Genomic DNA, 21,788 nt, shown 5'->3' on the forward strand with positions numbered 1-21,788 from the left:
TATGACAGCATAAAGTCGACCCCCGTGTCCCACACACACGTACGTTACATACATACATTAAGCCACATGTCCCTGTGTGAACACCCATCCCACTCGTCCTACAGCTACGATGAGGAAACAAAGAGCGGCGGTGAAGAAGAGGAGGAGGAAGAGGAGGAGGAGGAGGAGGAGCGGTGAGAAAGCAGAGAAAAAGGCCTCGTTCCCTTCGCCGGCTGTGGAAAGCTGGAGCGGTTAGCTTGAGTTTGAACGCGGTTGTGCTCTGTGGCGCCTGAGTGAACTGTGCAGTTTCTGGCAGTTTAGTGTTTTCCTGTTTTCAAAATAAAATGATTATAAAAACAAAAAAAAAGGGCAAAACTCAGAAGTGAAGAGCGAGAGAGGGGAGAGAAACAAACACGTTGGGGGAGCAAAGAAGTAAGACTGCGACGATGAGAGGAATGATACGGACTGGTCCATTCTCGTCCTTCATTTCTTCCTCGTTTCCCTCCTGCAGGCGGCGACCTCGCCGGATGAGAACCGAAAAATAAAATGTTTGTTTTTTTTTGTCGTCTTTCTTTTTTTTTTTCCTTTCTTCCGAGTGAACCACGAGCCATGCACTTATTCTCCACTAAGAATGACTCACAACCCCCGAGAAAAAAAAACACACACACACCCGCCCCCTCCCACAAACACCCCCCCCCCCCCCCAAAAAAAACACCCTGTCGGTATGATACGAAACATCTGCACACGTAAGGCAACATTTTTGGTTTTTGTTCCCTAAAACGGCTCTTCCAAACCAAGTGCAAAAAAGTCAAAAGAAGAAGAAAATAAAGGGGCAGAAACAACAACAAAAAAAAGAGGGTCGACAACTTAATACTGACGGAAAAAAATAAATAACAAAAACATTGCCTTCTGCAGTAAATAGCGCTGAAAATGTAGGAGACTTGTTTTTTTTTCTTGTTTTTTTTTGTTTAGTGTGGGGAGACCGGCTGGAGTCTTTCCCACTGTGCAAAAAACCTCTTTTAAAGTCCCTAAAAAGACTTCTCCCCGTCTGTGAGGAGGCAGAGGAGGAGAAAAAGAGGGGAGACTGGTATTTTTTTTTTTTTGTTTGTTTGTTTTTTTTTTGTTTCCTAAAATGGCTACGTGTTTTCCTCAGAATGGCCACGGATGGGGGGACGAATGCCGAGCCGGCGGAGGAGGAGGAGGAGGAGGAGGAAGAGGAGGAGGAAGGGGGGAGGAAACCGGAGCGCTCACTCCCGCCCGCTGGCCGAGTACGAGAACTGTGGGAAGTGTGGCCTCCGCTCGTTGTCCGCCGCGTCCATCCCGTCCTCGTCGTCTGCAGAGAGACGGACACACAAAACCTCATGCATGAATATACACACACAAACACACAAACACACACACGCTGCAAGTCATGTGGTCTTAAACCATGTTAGTCCATAAAAATGTAGCACCGTAGCTTTCCCTCATTTTCATCTATCGCCACCTGCAGGTGAGGAGTTGCATTTCATTTAATGACAAAAGATTTCAGTCGTAGTGACGAAGTATTTCTGAAACAAGTCGACTCTTTTTAGTCATTATGAAAACAACACGTCCTGACACGCGGTTGGTTGGTTGTCGTTGAAAAGGCGCTCACATTTCTCCGGCGGGGTGATGGTGATGGTCTGTGCTGTGAACTCCTCGTCGAAGTAGCGCGTGTCCGTCTCCGAGCTGACCTGAGGCTGGAAAGGCGGGACCAGCTGGAGCGAGACAGGAAGTAGAAGACGACAAGCGTCAGTCACGTGACGAGAGAGCTGCTCGTGTGAGGGTTAAATATACACACGTACGTGTGTGTGTGTGTGTGTGTGTGTGTGTGTGTGTGTGTGTGTGTGTGTGTGTGTGTGTGTGTGTGTGTGTGTGTGTGTGTGTGTATGTATGTATGTATATATATATATATATATATATATATATATATATATATATATATATATACACACACACACACACACACACACACATATATATATACATACAATATATATATACACATACATATATATATATATATGTATGCATTTAAGTATGTTTGCTTATATGTATATACACACACACGTATACACAGAAATACATATATAAATATACACACGTATATATATGTGTATATGAACATGATTTATTAATTATTATATTATTTCACCGGCAGTATATAAAAGTAATAATTGAGCTCCACCAGTGATAATCTAATAATCTATATGTATGGTTCTGATCCTGCATAATTCATTGTTTAGTACTTTGGAGTACACTGTGGTGCTGATGCTCTTCAGTAACGAGCTGACTTGCTCTTCTATATTATAACTATAACTATAATATATGGTATACATGAAGTGAAGGACCTGGTGATGTCGTCCTGCTTCACGGGGGTGAAACCAGACACAGACGAGGTAATTTGGTTCGTTTGTGTTCTATTTTGGACTCAACGCGTCCCATCCAGCTTCTTTTGTTTTTTTAAAAGACAAAAGAGAGCAATGAGGTAACCCTGATACCAGAATATCTCAGGTATATGATGCGCCGTTTGAATAAATTACCGCTCGACGCGGGACGGCGTCCCGAGCAGCCGAGTCCCGCCCTCACCTTCTTGTCGTAGACGTCCTGCCAGTCCACCGCGTTGAAGAAACTGTGTCGCATGATCTCCTTGGCGTCATCCGGTCCGCCGCCCAGCCTGTCGGGAGACGAGAGGGAAGAAAGCAGACGCTCTGGAAGTCAGACATCAAACGACAACAAAAAACTCTCCATCAATGAAACCCAGAATATCCACCTGCTAACGCAGATCCCAAAATAACTCAACGGGTGGAGGGGGGAGGGGGGAGGGGGGGAGGTGAACGGGTTCGCTCTGTGAAGCTGCTGCAGCCTCTTTTTCACCGGCTTTCTGTCTTAATATCAGAAGATATTAGCAGCAGACGCCCAGACGGAAAAGGAGGTTTTACTTCCTGATGTGGGGACGTAAAGAAAAGAAAAGGACAAACTGTCCTGTAGAAAAAGGAAACAGGATCCTGAGAAGTCAAAAAAAAGGGCCATGCAGGGTCCCTTTGCTTCTTCTTCTTCTTCTTCCTCTTCCTCCTCCTCCTCCTTTCTCCCAGCTGCACCATCTCTGCTCATATCTGAGCGTCGAGAGTATCTTAAATGGACGCATTCTGTATCCGGAGACGAGGGGACAGATCAAGACGCTGGAAAAGATGGATGAATGTCTCTTCTGACCCACCGCAACGACACAAATACACAATGGAAGACGGTGTATTCGTAGAAGAGATGCTTGTTGTGTGGTTTGAAATCCGGGCTGCTGGAACCTGGATGTTATATTTAGCTTCATGCTATAAAGACACGTTCTCCTGCAACTAATGCAATTTAAATCTCTGTTTTTGCATGTTTACAGTCACAGTTGTAGTTCAGAATACAGACAATTAGTTGCATCATTAACCATGAAGGTTATGAAGGTAATATAAAATCATATTTTCCCGTTATTGCATCTCCATTTATGCTGCAATCTTAATAATATGTTTATTTAAAATAAGTCGTATACCTTTGTTTCTTAGCTTTCAGAAAGGAGACCAGACATAAGCATGAAGCCGATTGGTTGAGGAGCTATTCTGGATTCACATTGGGTTATTTTAGGCGTGTGTGTGTGTGTGTGTGTGTGTGTGTGTGTGTGTGTGTGTGTGTGTGTGTGTGTGTGTGTGTGTGTGTGTGTGTGTGTGTGTGTGCGTACCGTTTGTTGGGGTCCTTGATGAGCAGCCCCGACAGCAACGACTTGGCGTCGGCCGACAGCGTTCTGGGGAACTTGATCTCCTCCATGAGGATGAGCTCGAACAGCTTCTCGTGGTCCTGGTTGTAGAACGGCAGGCGGCCGCACATCATCTCGTACGTCACCACGCCCAAACCCCACCAGTCCACCGCCCGGCCGTAGTCGTTGTCCTCCAGCACCTGAGGACGCACAGCGGCAGTTAGCCGGGAGTCTTTCACACGCCACCGCCAAGAGCTGAGGAGCACCATCAGCTGATGAAGACAACAAAATGTTATTATTCATACAAACAAATAGTTCAGCCACCAGAAGAGGAAATAAGTTATTTAAACTTGAAACGCCTTAAAGCTGCATTCTCTCTCCTGACCACCAGGGGGCGACTCCTCTGGTTGTATAGAAGTCTATGCTTCATGTGTTGAAGCTGCATTCTCTCTCCTGACCACCAGGGGGCGACTCCTCTGGTTGTATAGAAGTCCATGCTTCATGTGTTAAAGCTGCATTCTCTCTCCTGACCACCAGGGGGCGACTCCTCTGGTTGTATAGAAGTCTATGCTCCATGTGTTAAAGCTGCATTCTCTCTCCTGACCACCAGGGGGCGACTCCTCTGGTTGTATAGAAGTCTATGCTCCATGTGTTAAAGCTGCATTCTCTCTCCTGACCACCAGGGGGCGACTCCTCTGGTTGTATAGAAGTCTATGCTTCATGTGTTAAAGCTGCATTCTCTCTCCTGACCACCAGGGGGCGACTCCTCTGGTTGTATAGAAGTCTATGCTTCATGTGTTAAAGCTGCATTCTCTCTCCTGACCACCAGGTGGCGACTCCTCTGGTTGTATAGAAGTCTATGCTTCATGTGTTAAAGCTGCATTCTCTGGTTTTCTTTGAATCTTCTACGTTCTTTATCCTGATGAAACTGGGATATTTTTCCAGTGCGTCGTTTGTTCAGCTGATATTCCAACATTCCAGTTTGTTAAAAGTCATTATTGTGAAGCAGGAACTTGCAGCTCAGAGGGATCTTTGTCTCCTCACAGTTGGACAGTCCGAGTCGAACCAACTGTGCAAAACAAACTCCTTCATACAGAATATGTGCAGAAGGAGTTCTGCACGAGCGAATAAAGAAGCGTGAAAGAGCTTCAGAGTGACGAGCTCTCAGAGATTGGACTCGTTTTAAATTTGTTGTTTATTTATTTTCTGCTCTCGACACATCCGATATCCGCTTTCACATCCTCTTAAATGGGGAATAAACTTTCAACAACAACAAAAAAGAAGCTCCACAAAGAGCCACATTATCAGAAGTGAAATTAATGGCAGACGTTGGACTTTGCCGTGAAGGAAACATTTAACCGCCGTCAGAGGAACAAGATGTTCAGGGTACTTCCACAAACAAAACGCAGTTTCACCCTGCGGGACAGAAATAGACGGCTACTTTAAAAAGAAATCCTGAATTGAGCACTTTGAATAAGATTTTGAGTCTTATTTTTCTGGTTGTTTGTGATGTTTTACATCAGGACATAAATGTTCTGGAAAGTTCTCATTCACAGATTTATCCTTGATTATAACTCATAAAGTCCTAAAGTGACGCCTACAGCTACATTTAAAAGCTTGTTTTTGTTGTTAACGGTCAGATTTACCCGTTCTCGCATGCTAATGCTTAACGACACGCCCCTTAATGCATTGAACCGGCTGCGAGTGCATTTCTTAAAGAAACAGATAGAAAACAAATCAGATAAAAATCAGGAATTTAACCTAAAATGAAAAACGGTGTGACAAATACACAGAATACACAGAATATATGCCGTTAATCTGGATGATTAAATGATATTTAGCTAAGATATTTTATATTGTTCATTCCAAAGCAGATTAAAACAAAATGTAAACCTAAAAGTATGTTATAATTATGAACTATATATTATTATTAATTATGTGACATATATGTAACATTTAAAATATTCAACACAATGTCATGAATGTGTCTATGTGGTCTGCATTAAAATCACTTTTAAAAGATATTTTGATGGTAACTATGAACATCCAGCATGATATGAACCAGATCCCCAAAAAGCCTCCTGGAGCGTCAATAAGACACCTTTTTGGAAAGATTAGGACCTAAAGAATCAGAATCTGCAACAACAATCACAATAAAACAAAGTCTTGGTCTGTTAGGAAGGAGATTCAGTCAAAAAACTGTGTTGTTCGGTTAAAATATGGAAAAATGACGTATTTTTATGCCAAAAGATTGTCTGAATGGGGCATGCTGGGACTTAAAATGGGAGCGGGAGGATTTTCATTTCCAAAAGGTGAAGCGTGTTGCGTCGTGACTCGCGTGACCTCTGACCTCAGGCGCCAGGTACTCCGGTGTCCCGCAGAAGGTCTTCATGGTGGCAGTGTCGGTGATGCCTTCTTTGCAGAGGCCGAAGTCCGTGATCTTGATGTGTCCGTCTTTGTCCAACATGAGGTTCTCCAGCTGGTGAAGAGGACCAGAGCAGCTTAAAACACACAATTTTGTGTCTTTTTCCCCCCCGCAGACCTCAAACCCAGAGCCGGTGCTCTTTACCTTCAGATCCCGATAGACGATCTTGGCAGAATGCAGGTAGTCCAGAGCGGAGACGATCTCGGCGCCGTAGAAACGAGTGCGGTCCTCCGAAAATACTCTTTCTCTTGACAAATGGAAAAACAGCTGCCAAGAAGAAGAAGAACATGAGGAAGAAGAAGAAGAAAAAACAAGTTCAAACACCTCAGACGTCTCACGTCGTGTGATCTCCTCTGCAGAGGAGGCTGAGACGCAGCAGATGACATCATCATTACTTATATTATCCATTTCACTGCAATACAGATCCTGACAGAGTGAAACACGGTTCATCTGAACCGTCTATATAGATCTATATAGATCTGCGTCTATATATGTACTCAAATGTGTAAAAGACAGTAAAAATATACATATTTAGAGAGAGACTGTATATTTGTTCAAGAATTGATTAACTCTCAGACTCTGAGGGGTCATTATCAGTCGATTTGACATCATTTCTTAAATTCATCTTTTAAGGCACTTTCATATCAGATACATACTCGTGTTTTACATCATGAGTTGCAGAACAATCTCAGCTCTCTATGTAATGAGGCAACATTGTCATAAGGCACAAGTGTAAAGACAGAATATGACTCTCAAGCTGAAAAGTTGAATCTCAATTTTCTGGAAATTCTTCATATCTCTTATGAAAACATAACTTTACTCGTGTGGTTGGACTGTTTTGGTGATGGAAATTGGTTTACCAAAGGTTTAGGTTCATAAAAGCAGTCAAATATATTAATAAAATGGGATATACAAGTAAATAAATATCTAAAACTAAACTTTTTATTGATGTTTTTTGTGGTAGAAATGTTTTCTTTTACACTTTTCAGCTAAATGATAGAAATGGGACTGAAACAATCACCAAACATAACGTCACCAAACACAATTGTATCAATATTTTCTTCTTCATTCATGCTTCATGATGGCCGGCTGACTCCCAGGTGTTAAACTAGTGACGTCCAATCACATCGCGTCTCTCTCCTCACTATCAACAGGCTCAACGAAACAAACGCGTCTCTGACTCTGAACTCACTTGAAATAAAAAGCATAAATATGTGTTGCGTCTCTCTCTGGTCTCGTCGGGGGCATTAATAAACCTTGGAATTGATAAATTGACACAAAAAAAACGACGCAACGACGGTGCAGACACTCCTGGTCCTGCAAGACCACGACGAGGGGAGCGAAGCGCTTTGAATCCCATCGTCATCGTCATCGTCAAGAACTCTTGAAATAACTTCCATGTGGAGATAAGACGGAACATCTGCCAGCATCAAAACACCTTTTTTTATTATTTAGAAAGAGGCGCTGAAGTCTCACCTCTCCTCCGTTGACGTACTCCATTACAAAGCACAGCCGATCCTTCGTCTGGAACGAGTACTTCAGAGACTGAAACACAAGATGTGGACACGCCAGTCCTTTAAAACTACAACGTTTTGTCTGAATTGAAGCTCTTCATTTGCATTTATTCCACACACACACACACACACACACACACACAGTCTACCTGCTGGTACTCACAGTTAGGAATGGATGCCGAGTGTTTTTTAATACCCTACTTTCTGTCAGCGTGTGAGCGACTTCATCCTGAGAAGGAGGAGGAACAAAAGACATTTAAAAAAAATGACAAAGGAGTTTTTTTTTAGCTTGTTTTTAGCCAGAAGGTTGAGGTGTGTGAACATCTCGCTAATGCCAGGATTAAGTTTAACCCCGACCTGCGACCGCTCTACACCTGAGACGAACAGGTTCACGCCGAGATATCTGACAGCGCAGGTGAAGCATTAATATTATTTATCTATTTTCAGACGTACAGTCACGTCAGATCTTTTATAAAACGGCGTCACTTCCATCCAGCGAACAGAAATAAGCATATTATTGATAATCTGATGAAAGCAAAGGGACCTTGGCTATGATGACTTCCTTCTTGAGGATCTTCATGGCGTAGTAGGTGCCGCTCGCCTTCTCCCTCACCAGAATGACTTTCCCAAACGTGCCTTTGCCCAGAAGCTTCAGATAGTCGAAGTCGTTCATTGTCTGCGGGAGTAAAAAAACAGGAAGGGACGGCGTGAAGGAGCGGCGTCTCCGTCATCCTCCGCCTCCGTCGTCGCTCCTCAGCCCGAAACAGCCGCTCACCTTTCGTTTGTAGTGGCCGATGGAGGTGTCCATCTCCTCCTCGTTGACGTTCTCGATCTGGGAGGTGGGGCTGCTCAGGATGCCCTCCTCCTCCTGTTTGGCCAGAGACTCGGCGACCATCTGGATGGCTTCGGCCCACTCGTCCCTGAGGGTCACGACAACAACAACAACAACAACAACAACGACAGGTTACAAACACCAGCAGCTTTTATAATGCCGACAAAATGTGTGTGCTTCGGCAGGGATTGTCTTCATCAGCGAGTAGCCGTTAAGACGCGATGGACAAGCTAGTTTCCCTTTGGTTTGTCTCTATGTTGTCTTTGACGTCTGTGAAGAACCTGGACGTGGTTCAGGTGGCTGCTCCTCGTCCTCCAGCTGAATCAAAAGAGGAGCGACGCACATCTTCTGGATTATAATCTCCCCACGTCGCAGAGATATTCTCCTTTCTTCACACTATGAACTTTTGCAAATTCCCAATATCTATATTTAGAAACTTTTTGCACAAAACTCATTTCAAAAGACGACATATTGATCGTTTACAGAACTCATATTGATCGTTTACAGAACTCATATTGATCGTTTACAGAACTCATATTGATCGTTTACAGAACTCATATTGATCGTTTACAGAACTCATGTTGATCGTTTACAGAACTCATATTGATCTTTTATTTTCTGCTACTATGTTTAAGGTTCTGCTACAAATGTATTTGTACGTGTAAACTTAAAACTATTAATATTTACAGATTTTATATTTAAAAGACAAGATTGACCCTTTGATGATTGATGGCTGATTAACTAAAAAATAACAGAAGTTTCCCGGATATTTTTAGACGTATTCTTCTTCAGCTTGTTCGCCTTTTTTTTCTTCTTCTTCTTCTTGTTCTCCTTGTGTTAAATTTAGGCTGTGAGAAAAAGCAGAAAGGAAAAAAAAGAGAAGCAGACTGTGAGAGAAGGAGGCGGACAACCCGACGGCTCACCTCTCATCGGGAGTGTCCACGTGAAAAGTCCTCTCGATGACCGTGGTCCACTGCAGGCAGCGGATGATGAAGGTGTTTGGCTTGGGCCGCTCCGTCTTCATCAGCTGACATTCTGCAAGTCACACAGACAGACACACACAGAGAGATCGATGTACAGCGTTGTGTACATACTTTGGGTTCTCAGTGTAAACGGCCGCGGGGGGTCTTACTTGCTACGGAGAAGTTGTTGAGCGGGTAGGCCAGGTCAGAGTCCTGCGGTTTGTCCTTGTAGCCGATGAAAGAGCCGTCTGTCTTCAGCAGGAAGTAGCGCGGTCGCCAGTTCTTGATGTACTCACCTGCAGGAGGAGAGAGAGAGAGAGAGAGAGAGAGAGAGAGAGAGAGAGAGAGAGGGCACGCCGACGGGTTACCAGCTGCTGCACCCACACCTGGAGGCAGCGGGATCTGGACGCCTCGTATGTAACTCCGTGCTGAACGTGGAGGGAACGCGTCTGCGTACAACGTTGGTTCATTAATCAGTCGACGCCATGACTCAGCATGTTTGCGCCTGGGAGCTGCGTCCAGTGTTCTGTGTGGACGTACAGGAGACAACGTGAGCCTTCACTGCGCCGCCAAAAAGGATCTGAGCACCAGGAGCGTAATGGGTGCAGCTTGTTTTGAAGAAGAGGAAGAAAAAACGTAACGTCTCGGCCAAACCTCCAGAGAAAACAGATGTTTGCGGGAGCCATTTTCCACAGCGGTGTTTTGAAAATGTTACAACGAAAACAGAGAAAGTTCTGCAGCGAAACTCCAAAAACACATTCCAACATATGAACACACGCCGATGTGACATTTTACATTTTCAATCTTCTCCACTTGGTTCATGCTTCATTTGGGGCAGAACAGGCAACTCACATATTCAAATACACACTAAAAACAAACACGGTCTCGTTTTTTTATGACGAAATCAGACAATTTTGGGGCATTTTCGGTTGAATATTGTGAAATACAAACACAGAACTTCACACATTGGACCACTTCAGGGTTCCCTCCCCTACATTTACAGCGACGACTCGGTTAGTGCTTTACTTGAACACGGCTGCATTGCATCTACTGTTACGGCCAGTATTTAGCCAACGCTTTGGGCTTTTTATTTCGACATCGGCTTCTCATTCATTGTTATCCAACTCTCTCGAAACCCAACACGCATTAGAAACCGAGAGCTGAATCCCAGATCTTAACCCCTTGCAGGGCAACACAAGCGAGCGAGCCCGCCAACTTCTGCAACTGAACCAGACAGCGTTCACAGATACCACAATATGACCCTGACTCGGTTCATTCGGGGTGTTAATGCGGTTCATTCTCAGCTGAAAGGCAAATCAGGACAGTGTGGAGATCATTTTCCAGGACATTTTGTCCTGTTTGATGTCAAATACTACGCAGAGGCCATGAAGTTTATCTCACAGTCACGTTAGCCGCGGAGCTAACGGAGAAAACCAGGCGCCGGAAAGCCGAAAGAGCGGTTTGCGTTGGCGTCTTTTACGAAAACTTTCCTTTGCTTCTCTTCTCTCACGCGTCCGATGAGTCACTCGGCTTCAGAGCAACATGATGAGGAAGCGGCGGTCGCGGCGGAAGTGAGATGAAGTCGGCGAGACGACAGTTTCGCTTGATTAAAAGCTGGTGAGCGGCTTGAGGAAGAGAAAGTCCACAGTGACCGATGAGGGCGGACGTCAACACGTCTATCAAAGATTATTGGATTACATTGTCTTTGAGTATGAAACCATTCAAAAATTGTGAAAAGGGCCCGTTTAAAAATATCTAAAACAAGAGATTTTCAGTTTACAGAGATGTGAAATGGAGAAAAGCAACACATCTTTCAATTAAAAAAGCTTATTTTTTAACCTTTAAATCAACTATCCTAACTGTTATGAATGATGTCTGTTTTCTAAAGGTTACAAAAGAGAGCGTGTTCGCTGATAGTTACTAAATAAATAGAGCTATCAAACCAGTTTGATGTATTTAACACATTTAACTTTAACACATGAAGCATAGACTTCTATACAACCAGAGGAGTCGCCCCCTGGTGGTCAGGAGAGAGAATGCATCTTTAACGCATGAAGCATAGACTTCTATACAACCAGAGGAGTCAAACGCTGTGAGAGCGTTACGCTGCTATTCATTTTTTTAAAAAGGGAACCGACCGCTGAGCTGCAGATGTTTTTAAAAAGACGGCCAGCGGGACAGTTCAGAAAAGACTCAAAAACATTTTAACGAGAACCACAAGGTTAAAAGAGACAAACTGTTTTCTCGGCCCGGGAACCGAACGCCGAGCAGCAGCAGGATACGAACAACTTCCTCACGCGCAGCACAGCGGCTACGCCAGCACACAACGAGTACGCAACACGATCGATGCTACACACCGACAGGTTCACGAGGGCCCGGACACAACTGCATGTGTGACGTCTCCCATTGGACCTGGAGAGTGTACACAATGGTGTTGTTGTGAGAAATACAGAATGTCAACAGGAACCAGGGCCCTAGACATCCATTCCCCCCGATTGACGTCGAGCCGATACGGACTCAGACGGCCGGATCAGTGACGATCTGAACACTTTTAAAAGATATTTTGATCGTAACTATGAACATCCAGCATGATATGAGCCAGATTCCCCAAAAACACACTAAAAAACTGGTAAGATTATGTATTTTAAGCCAAAGGATTGTCTGAATGGGGCATGCTGGGACTTAAAATGGGCGCAGGAAGATTTTCGCACACGTTTTTTTTAAAAGGTCAAATGTAATCCTCGCTGTGTTACCAACAGGAAGTACATCACATTAAAGGTCTCTCATGACCCAGAACGTAGCATTTAGCTCGCTACAGTGACTAGTTGTGTGAATACAAAGATCTCAATAGCATTTCTAAAAATAACAAAAACGTTGCTCTACATTAAACGTTCATGGTGTATTTTTTTTTAAAGGGTTTCCCACTTTACAAACCCGTCCTGAACCGTGTGTGAACTCAAGCGTTTTGAACTCAAACGACCCAGAGAGCTGCTGTTTGGGGGCCGTTAAGGGCTGAATTACAAGAGCTCACCGAGGTGCAATAAACAAAACAGGGACTTGTGGGGGCCGGAGAGGAAGGAACCAGAGTGTTAGGTCATCCTCTGTAAGCTCATAGTGCCACAGAGAAACTTCCCCCTGCCTGCCTGCCAGCCAGACAAACACACCTCCAGCACACACACACACACACACACACACACACACACACACACGCACACTAAATCACTGTGGGAAATAACACACCAGCCAAGTGCAGCTCAGCCGGCGCTGCAGCGCTGCGAGAGCGCGGCCGCCCTGCTCGCCGTCTGGCAGGTAAACAACCATTGTTTGGAGAAGCTGTTCTTCAAAACCCACTCGGGTGGCTCAGGCCATGTCCTCACTGAGCCGCGAAGAAAACACACATCTTCTCTAACCGGTGTTTCCAACAACCAAAGAAGTTTTGTTCCTTCTTTTTCCCTCATAACCGGGACACCGGCCTGGTCCCCGCTGACACTCTGCCGGCCCCAAAGTTCATGCTTCTGTTGGCAGACGACTTCATTGACGTCCGCGGTGCGACTTAAATTCCACACTATGTGTTACATTGACTAAATTAAGCATACTCTGTGTAATCATTAGCTTTTGTCCCATAATGCAACGCACAAATGAAACGGAGGCGCTGCTCAGAAATGGAAAAGACACAAAGAGATCCACGATCGTCTCAGAGAACCAACAGAAACGTATTTAATCTTTGGCTTTCTTATCACGTTTAACAGGCTTTTCAGGTTTAACCTTTTGGAAACCATGCGCGAAAATCCTCCTGCTCCAATTTTAACTCCCAGCATGCCCAATTCAGACAACCTTTTGGCATAAAATGCGTCATTTTTCACCAAACGTCACAGTTTTTTGAACGAAACTCCTTCCTAACAGGACAAGACTTTGTTTTATTGTGATCTTTGTTGCAGGTTCTGATTCTTAAGGTCCTAATCTTTCCATAAAGGTGTCTTATTGACCGTCCAGGAGGCTTTTTGGGGGAATCTGGCTCATATCACGCTGGATGTTCATAGTTACCATCAAAATATCTTTTAAAAGTGATTTTTTTTTGCAGATTTACATTTTTTCCCAAGACTTTGCTGAAGAAATATATACAATAAACACAAGTATTTGAATTAATTTGGGGTTCCTACAACGATTCAAACACAAAGAAGAGAGGTCTGGAGACCAAATGAAGGGTTAATGATCCATTTACAAGAAATACAAATCTTACTAAAAGTTTGCAGGTCACGTAGAAATGACAAAGTTTCACGTGTAAGACGCAATAGAGAAAGACGTATTTTGGATTTGGGTCTGAATCGTGACACACATCCTCCGCCTGAGCAGCAAAGGAACGAGTTCACACTAAAAAGAGGAAAGCAGAAGAAGGAAAGAGAGCGGCGGCCATCTGCAGAGCGAGAGCGTTTCATTTCCCGTGCTGCGTTCAGACGAAACCTAAAGCCGCGCCAGACGCACCCGAGACACTGAAAGTCACCAAATGAGCACAAACATTGGCGGCCTGCGAGGGGACACGACCAGCGAGCTCTCAACACAACCGCCGGGTCTGCGATGAATCCGCTTCCTCTGTGTGAGGACGGCAGAAAAGCAGAAGTGACTTCCAGGAGTAAACGGCTCAAACATGGAGGCACCTCGTTTCAACCAGAAGCTCCGACGTGCTTCTGTTGTTGTTGTTGTTGTTGTTGTTGTTGTTGTTGCACCTTTAGAAACTGGTCAACTGTCCTGCACAACTGAGACAAAGACAGGACGCGCGCCGGCGACACGATCGCTCGACTGGCGGCTGACGAGCAGAGGTTTTCGGGAGGTTCGGGGCGTCGGTCGGGGCGTTTTGAGGCTCTGCAAACGAGCGATTTCCTTTTTTTTTCTGCCCACCATCTCATGACATTTTATTGACTAAATGATCAATTTAAAAAAACAGTTGTTCGTTGCAGCTCTGGCTGTCTCAGTCCCCGACACCAGACTGTCCCCCTCCTCTTTCGCTCTAGAGGATGTTCTGCTGTCGCTCCTCCAGCGAGACAGACAACTCGTTTATATCGTCCTAATTTTAGACTATTTGCTTTCATGCATAATGGGCAGTGGGGGATCGCGGTGGGCCGATGTCACACTTCCAGAGTCGGTTCGTGACGTTGTAATTAGTTTCTAATATGACTCAATAATGTTTCTAAATCCAAAGGACTTCTCAGACGTTTCATCGCAGCAGTTCTCAGCTCTCCGACATCATGCTTACGACAATATTTAAGACGTAGATTCAGTCTGAAATCAGCCACTTTATGGCGTTAAAAAGGCCCAAACCCAACAATGTGTCACTCCCTCTGAAATAACTGAGAATGTCCAAACTCGTTGGTTCCTTCTGAAGATGTAAATGCGAAAAAAGTCATAAATATGAAGTTCTTTCATTTCCTAAAACAGCTAGTCGCTGTACTTTTTAAGAGACTCAATTCAAACAGAGGGAAATTGTAAGGGGACTACTTTTTTGTGGCGGATTAATCCACATGTGCTCCTCAAACTTTCTCCGTGTGGCCGCTAACGGCCGCTAACCGTCGCCTTGAAGGTGTGAACATTTCAATATGTCTTGACAATGACGACAAAGTAGAATGTCGGCGACAGGAAACGCACGCCGTCGCCCCTCCTGGACGAACACCTGACGCCTGCTCACCTCTTTTCTGGACCCAGCCTTCCTTGATGACGTTCTGGTCGCTCATGGTGGCTTCTCCTCGTCACCAGTCCTCCCAGTCCGCCCAGTGTGGTGACGGTGGAGGGACAGTGGTTGCGGGGGAGGAAGGGGGAGGAAGGACCGCCGCTTGACCTCCGACCTACAACCTACCTGCGCCTACTGTCACCTGACCTCAGATCTGTTGTTCCCCGCAATGTCTCTCTATCTTTCTGTCTCTCTCTCTCTTCCCCACAATCACTTTCTCTTCCCTCCTCTCTCCTCTCTCCTCGCCGACCCAACCCGACTTTCTCCTCACCTCCTCCTCGTCGCCTCTGTTGTTTTACTCCCCTCTTGCTCTCTCTCTCCCTCCCTCCTTCCTTCTCTTGCTCTGTTTCCTCCCTCCTTCGCCCTCTCAAGCTTCTTCTCCTCTTCCTCCTCCTCTTTCTCCTCCTCCTCCTCCTCCTTCTCCTCCTTCTTCTTCTTCTCCTCCTCCTCCTTCGGTGTTCAGGCGCTCCGGCGGTGAGTCAGCCTGGAAGGAAACGGAGGCAGAGAAAGGAGAGAGGGCAGAAACAAAACAGCGCAGGGATCGGGTCAGTGGATAGTTTCCTTCACACAGCAAACACAGCAGGCCACCACTTATTGTTCAGAGCACTTCCTGTCTCCTTACGTCCTTGCCTCCTCACACTTTCTTCTTCTCCTCTCCTTCCTTTGTCCCCTTTCTTTCTTTCTTGTCTCTATTAGTATTTCTCCACCTCTCCAACTTTATGTTTTAATTCCTCTTGTCTCTCCTTTCCTCTTTACCTCCAGCCCTACTTCCCTCACTCTTTCTCCTTCTCTGTTTCCTTGCCCCCGCACATGGTCTCCTCCTCTTCCCTTTCCTTTGTTCCCTCCTTTCTCCTTCTTTCCATCGGTCCTTTCCTAACTACTTCTCCTCCTAACTTTTTAAAAACCTCCTCTCCATCCTGGCAGCCTTTCTCTTGGGTCCTGACTAACTCGTCTCCTTCCCTTTGTCTTTTACCTCCTCATCCCTCCTTCACTCAAAGAATTGGTAACCCTCCCTCAATCTCTTCCTTTCTTCACCTCTGTCTTCAGAGGCCTTACTTTACCTTCCTTACCTACCTGCCTCCTTCCTTCCTTCTCCAATTTCTTACCTCCTCAGCTCATTCACTCCTTAACATCGCCTCCTCTTCCTCTCCATCCTTTCTTCTTCTCTTACTCCTTACCCAAGCACTTCTCCCCGCCAACCTTTTCTCCTCCACTTTTCTTCCCTCCCTTTCTACATCTTCACACTTCCTCCTTTTAGTTCCTTTCTTCTTTACCTCACTCCATCTCTCCTTCCCCATTTCTTCGCCTCCTCAGATCCTGGTCACCCTCCTCTTCCCCATCCTCCGTTCCCTCATTTCTCCTTCTCGCCATCATTCCTTCCCTGTAGGACTCCAACTTTCTTCACCTCCTCTTCTCCATCCTTCCTTACTTCATTCCCTCCCTCCACACTAACTCCTCTCATTCCCTCTTGCCTCCCCATTCCTTCTCTCTTCAGTCCTTTACTACTTTTACCTCAACTTTTTGATCCTTCCTTCCTTCTTTCTCGCCCTTCATCCACAACGACGTATCATTCCACATGGCTTCTCCTCCCTCACAGAAATATGATACCTCCCTCTATTCCTCCTTTTATTTTGAAAACACCACCATATTCAATGTCTTTGAGCGTTTGACCGGCGCTCTGCCCTTAAACGTCACACAGACACAAAACCTTGACAGTTGCACACAGAATTGTTTCCTCTGGCAACACCTTACGTTTCATACACATGGACACACCTGCAGGCCCATGAGCGAGCGTCCCACGGCCCTCGAGAGCTTGCAAATTCATCTGCAAGTTTGCAATCATTTGTGAAATGCAATAGTGCCAAAACTTGCGTGTCAGCGATGCTCGCGCTCTGGTTGGAAACTGGTCCACGACCAGCAGTTAAAGGAAAATTAGAAATGGAAAGCAATAAAATGAAGCTCATGGGGAGGATTCCCTACACCTGACCTCCCCCTTAATCCTTGTACACTTGTCTCCTACACCTTTCCTTGTCCTCTACTCTCCTGCCCTCGCTCCTATTTCATTGCTTCACTCCCAGACCTTCTCTTCATCTTCACCTTCCACCTGATTTCCTCATCAGTATCTCTCAGTCCACCTGTCAGCGCCTGAAACCCTGAACACACCTTTGGTCCAGCAGCTGCATCTCTCATTCGCTTTGTCATCGAGCTCTGCCCTAAAAAAGGTCACAGGTCACTTTCTAGCGCGAGCATCTTACAACCAAACGGCTCCTGAATCTGCATACAGACGCTAGTGATGCTCGGCAGAGAGCAGCGGGCGCTTCACACCTGAAGTTACACATCAAACCGATAGTCAGAAATACTAAATCAATCTGTGTTTTAATGACCCGAGGACCGGGAGCCGCCGAGCCGCGGGCCGAAAGCTCTGAAAGGTTTGGAGCTGAACTGGAAGTGGGGACTGTTCGACGGGAACAGTAATGAAGGTTAACGAAACGAGTTGTCGGCTTTGGACCAGAGCAACAGGATGACTCAAACTTTCTTCTGTTTTGGCCTCTTTATAAGTCCAATAGTTCCTCGTGTATGCAGTCATTTTTATTCTTTGTTTTACGGCGGGCGAACCACAAACTTTAAAACACGCATGATTGAAACGTACTTGACTACATATTCTACAGTGGATCACAAATATATATCAGGATATAGGCAGAAGCTAAAGCTAAAGATTATCAATAAGGTAGAAAAAAAACACAATTTCTGGGGGATTTCTTTGCACTTTATACTTCAATAGCTGCACAACAATTTTGCTGATGATACACCAAGTTGTATTTCATCTGAAGTGTACATGTTGTGTTACTTCAGACATCATAAAGTGAACTACTTCTTTCTGGTGGTTACGTCCCGATGTACAGCTGCCTGAAACTGAAATGATTACACACGTGTACATGTTGCAATCAAAATAACACTTAACTGTCCTTAAAACTCTGCACTCTCTAATACTGAGGGCCATACGGCTTCAATCACATATTTATGAAGAGATTTTCAATATAAGAGACATATCCCAATGTGCCAAAGAGCTTCAAAACAATGAAATCTTATCTGAAAAATACAAAATGTTTTATGAACAGCTTTTCACGATTATTAAAATGGTCATCAGATCTGTGAACGACAACACTTTGGTATCAAATTGTCACGATAGGATTCTGCTAAAAGCCAATAAACAATATCATATTATCGTCCAGCCCGACTTCCTGATGACGGGAACAAATGGCAGTGACAACGTTTTTAAACGTTGGAATGTTTGTCTATTCCTCACATGTTTTAAAGACGCTCTATAAAAAGCCTTGTCTTTATAACGGTAAGAAGTCAATGTTTCCCTGATTTCTTTTTTAAATATCTTATGATAACCTGTCCGTACTGTTAATACTAATACTGTAAGCAGCCGGCATATGCATACATTACAACTTACTGTCTCTATTGTATTTATCACATCACCAGACATCCCGTATGTAAATAGCTCTGCACTTTACTGTTTTTTTTAGCACGTCTGGTAAAATGCTAAACTGCATTTGGTTGATTCACTGCTTTGTACTCTTGAGCAATGACAATAACGTCAAACAGCTTTAATCACAGAATAGTATTTATCATGTTTCAACCTTTACAGATAGTGTTTTTTTAAAGAAATGCAATAGCAAAATTTAATTTTTTTTTTTACAACAAAGTCTGGGTCAAACTGACTCCCCCCTTCCTCCTCCTCTCTCCTCACATATCGTCCCATCTCCTCGAGGTTATTTAATACATTTTTTTTTTTTAAAGGGGGAATAATCACATTTCCACTAAAGACTATAGTAAATCACTTTATTTGACGTTTCGGCACCAAAAGCTGGCAGGAGACGTCGTGCGGGGCAGACCGGGCCCTGAACCCTCCACCATCAGCAGAGAGAGACCGAGGAGGCTGGGAAACAAACGCGGAGCCCTCCAATGACAACAAAAACAATGGCTGACGGGGAGCAGCCGCTGTGTGTTTCAGGAGCCGGTTTCAGGGGGCTGCGGCCCTTTCGGCACCGCGAGCCCCCTCCTCCCGCCACAACCCCCTTTTTGCCTCATCGGACGGGGTTGTTTTTTTTTAGGGGAGGGGGGGGGGGCTGGCATCCTGCACACCCGCACCACCAGAAACAAACAAATACCGAAACAACAGCTTTTGTTTTCAAGGGCGTGTGGTGTCATTATCTCGTTACGTAACAACATCCGCTCCCCCCCCCCCCGTTATATTTATACACGCGCGAGCGGCGAGTACACGTCTGGGGGTAAAAAAAAAAAAAAAAAAAGAGGGGGGGGGGCTCTTATCTGCGCCGAATGGCGGGGATTTAAAAATAATAAAATAATCATAATAATAAACCGGCTCCCGGTATTAAAGAGGTGTTTAAAAAAAGGAGACGGTTGTGTAAGCCAGGCCGGCCTGTGATGGCTCGGCTGCTGGAGGAGGACGGACGGAGGGAGAGAGAGAGAGGGAGGGAGGAGTGTAGCATGGCTGGTTAGCATAGCCGACCAACTGACAGCCGTTGGAAGCCGTTATTTTCACGTCTGCACGGTTTTATGTATACATCTCGACGGTGTGATGGGAAACCGGGTGGTGAAGGGAGAGAGAGAGCGAGAGAGCGAGCGAGCGAGAGAGAGAGAAGGGGGCAGGGGGGGTGTCGTTCATCACGGAGACGGGCCGAGGCCAGACGGACGGTACCGGTACCGGTTACCGGCCCTCCTCCCCTCCTCTCCTCCCTCCTGCAGCAGCAGCATCCCCGGCGTCGCATCTCTCCCAGACGGGCTAATGACGAAGCAGCGAGCTAACGGCTAGCTAGCTAGCTAGCTAACCTCCCCCCTCCCCCCCCCCCCCAAAAAAACCCAACGACCCTCTCCCCCCTCCTCCCCCCACCACTTCCTCCCCCTTCCTTCTCTCAATAGTCCTACAAACAACCCCCCCCCCCCACACACACACACACACACATACACACACCAACCCCACAACGCGTTATAGCACATCACAATAATTATTTCACCTGGTAGTCGAAGAATGACAGGGATGCCCCCCCTCCTCCTCCTCCACCACCTCCTCCTCTCCTCCTCCTCCTCTCCCCCCCCTCCTCCTCCTCCTCCTCTTCTATGGGCACTGAAGCATCCGACGGAGTAACGTCCCTCACTGGTGAAAACAGGAGGAGGACAGCGATGGATCCATAGCCGCTGATGATGATGCCGTTGTCCAGACCGTGCAAGCCGAAAAAAAAGAGGAGGGTATTTCTCGCGTGTGTGTGTGCGTGTGTGTCCAGACAGACGAGAGACTGCGGCGGCAGGCAGGCAGACAGACACACGGACAGACAGACAGACCCGCTCGGCTCCCGCTCTCCCCTTCCGCAGCTCCGCCAGGAAAAACCTCGCTTGGGCTCCGAAGTCGGCACGTCACGTTCAGCCAGATCTGACTGGGAGGACTCCTGCTGCGTTCACGGGCCGTCGGAAATACGGCGGCTTGTGCTGGTTCGCTGCTCCCCCAACCCTGGCTGTGGAGGGAGGGAGGGAGGGGGGGGGGCTGTGTGTGTGTGTGTGTGTGTGTGTGTGTGTGACAGGATCAGGGGAAGTTGGCCAGTAGTGGAGGAAGTATTTAGATACTTTTACTTTTGAATTAGAAGTATCTAAATACTCCACTTGAAGTAAAAGTCCTGTTTTCCATACTTCATTGAAGTAAATCGGAATCATGTATTTTCCCAATTACGTTGTTCATGCAAGGAATTTGATTTGGTAAAAGGTGCATAACAATTAACATAAAACAATACAAACAATCAACACAGACATAGAATAAAACAGTACAAACAATGAAAACAATCAACATAGACACAATAAAACCATACAAATAATACACATAGAATAAAACAACCAATAATAACAAACAGAATAAATTCAAGTTTTACATATGGTAAACAACAAATAGATGACAGTATTTTAAAACAAGTATATATTATAAAATGAAAGTGGCAAGTGGATTTCAAATAAGAAAAGAAAATATGTGCAAGGCTCAGAGTCAGAGTCAGTGGGTGAATCAGCCAAATGTACAAATATAAAGATTGATAGTACAGTAAAATGTTCCCCAGTCAGTACTGTTGTATTTCAAAGTACATTTTTAACTCCTTCACACAGTGTTTGATGGTTTAACCTCATGTAAATGTTTTTAGTCACATCCCACCACAAGGGCAGATCATCCTTTTATTTTATTTAAGGGCTAAAAGTGAAGATATTCAAAGAGGTATTCTCAGAATCAGTCAAATTGTCTTGTTTTGACAGCACAAAACCCAAAAGATATTGAATTTACAATAATTTTGATCTTTGTGGATGTTGTTTTATTTCATATGAGGCCATATGTCTTAATCTGGGAGATTTGAATATTGAGTTGAATATAAAAAGTCAATAAACAAGTTATTGAGGATTTTAAAAAGTATTATGGAATGAAATATCTTCAATTTACATTTTAAACAAGGAAATACAGATTAACGAGAATAAATCCTGTTGACGTTACGACTGAGATGAGGAACCTGCTCCAAACAACGAAGCGTTTTAACCGTCTGC

The 21,788-nt window shown here is 45.1% G+C and overlaps 1 protein-coding gene across 2 annotated transcripts; it reads right to left on the bottom strand.

The window, feature by feature from the left end:
- Window positions 1-690: 690 nt before the first annotated feature.
- On the bottom strand, window positions 691-20,649 carry akt3b (v-akt murine thymoma viral oncogene homolog 3b). Of its 2 annotated transcripts, XM_068595611.1 has the most exons (14): window positions 20,234-20,649; window positions 15,147-15,672; window positions 9,637-9,762; window positions 9,428-9,539; window positions 8,448-8,592; window positions 8,217-8,348; window positions 7,836-7,901; window positions 7,635-7,703; window positions 6,303-6,425; window positions 6,084-6,212; window positions 3,719-3,933; window positions 2,587-2,674; window positions 1,613-1,715; window positions 691-1,312 (listed from the first exon to the last, which is right to left on the bottom strand). In XM_068595611.1, exons 2-14 carry the CDS (start codon window positions 15,190-15,192, stop codon window positions 1,227-1,229), a joined length of 1,440 nt encoding a protein of 479 aa, XP_068451712.1. In that variant the 5' UTR covers window positions 15,193-15,672; window positions 20,234-20,649; the 3' UTR covers window positions 691-1,226. The 2 variants fall into 2 exon arrangements, with proteins under 2 accessions (XP_068451712.1, XP_068451711.1); XM_068595610.1 differs by lacking the exon at window positions 20,234-20,649 and having other exon boundaries at window positions 15,147-19,284.
- Window positions 20,650-21,788: the final 1,139 nt, after the last annotated feature.

This window comes from Clinocottus analis, unplaced genomic scaffold (genome assembly GCF_023055335.1).
Source record: "Clinocottus analis isolate CAN_PGR_092001 unplaced genomic scaffold, fCliAna1.0.p SCAF_31, whole genome shotgun sequence".
In the NCBI taxonomy this organism is placed as follows: domain Eukaryota; kingdom Metazoa; phylum Chordata; class Actinopteri; order Perciformes; family Cottidae; genus Clinocottus; species Clinocottus analis.

What these genes read in the sequence shown, in the direction of transcription:
- akt3b (XM_068595611.1), bottom strand. Translation starts at nt 15,192, where the DNA reads ATGAGCGACCAGAACGTCATCAAGGAAGGCTGGGTCCAGAAAAGAG. An exon ending in TCGGCCACTACAAACGAAAG is followed by an intron (nt 8,349 to 8,447) that starts GTGAGCGGCTGT and finishes TTACTCCCGCAG; the next exon opens with ACAATGAACGACTTCGACTA. An exon ending in CGGAGTACCTGGCGCCTGAG is followed by an intron (nt 3,934 to 6,083) that starts GTCAGAGGTCAC and finishes GTGCGTCCTCAG; the next exon opens with GTGCTGGAGGACAACGACTA.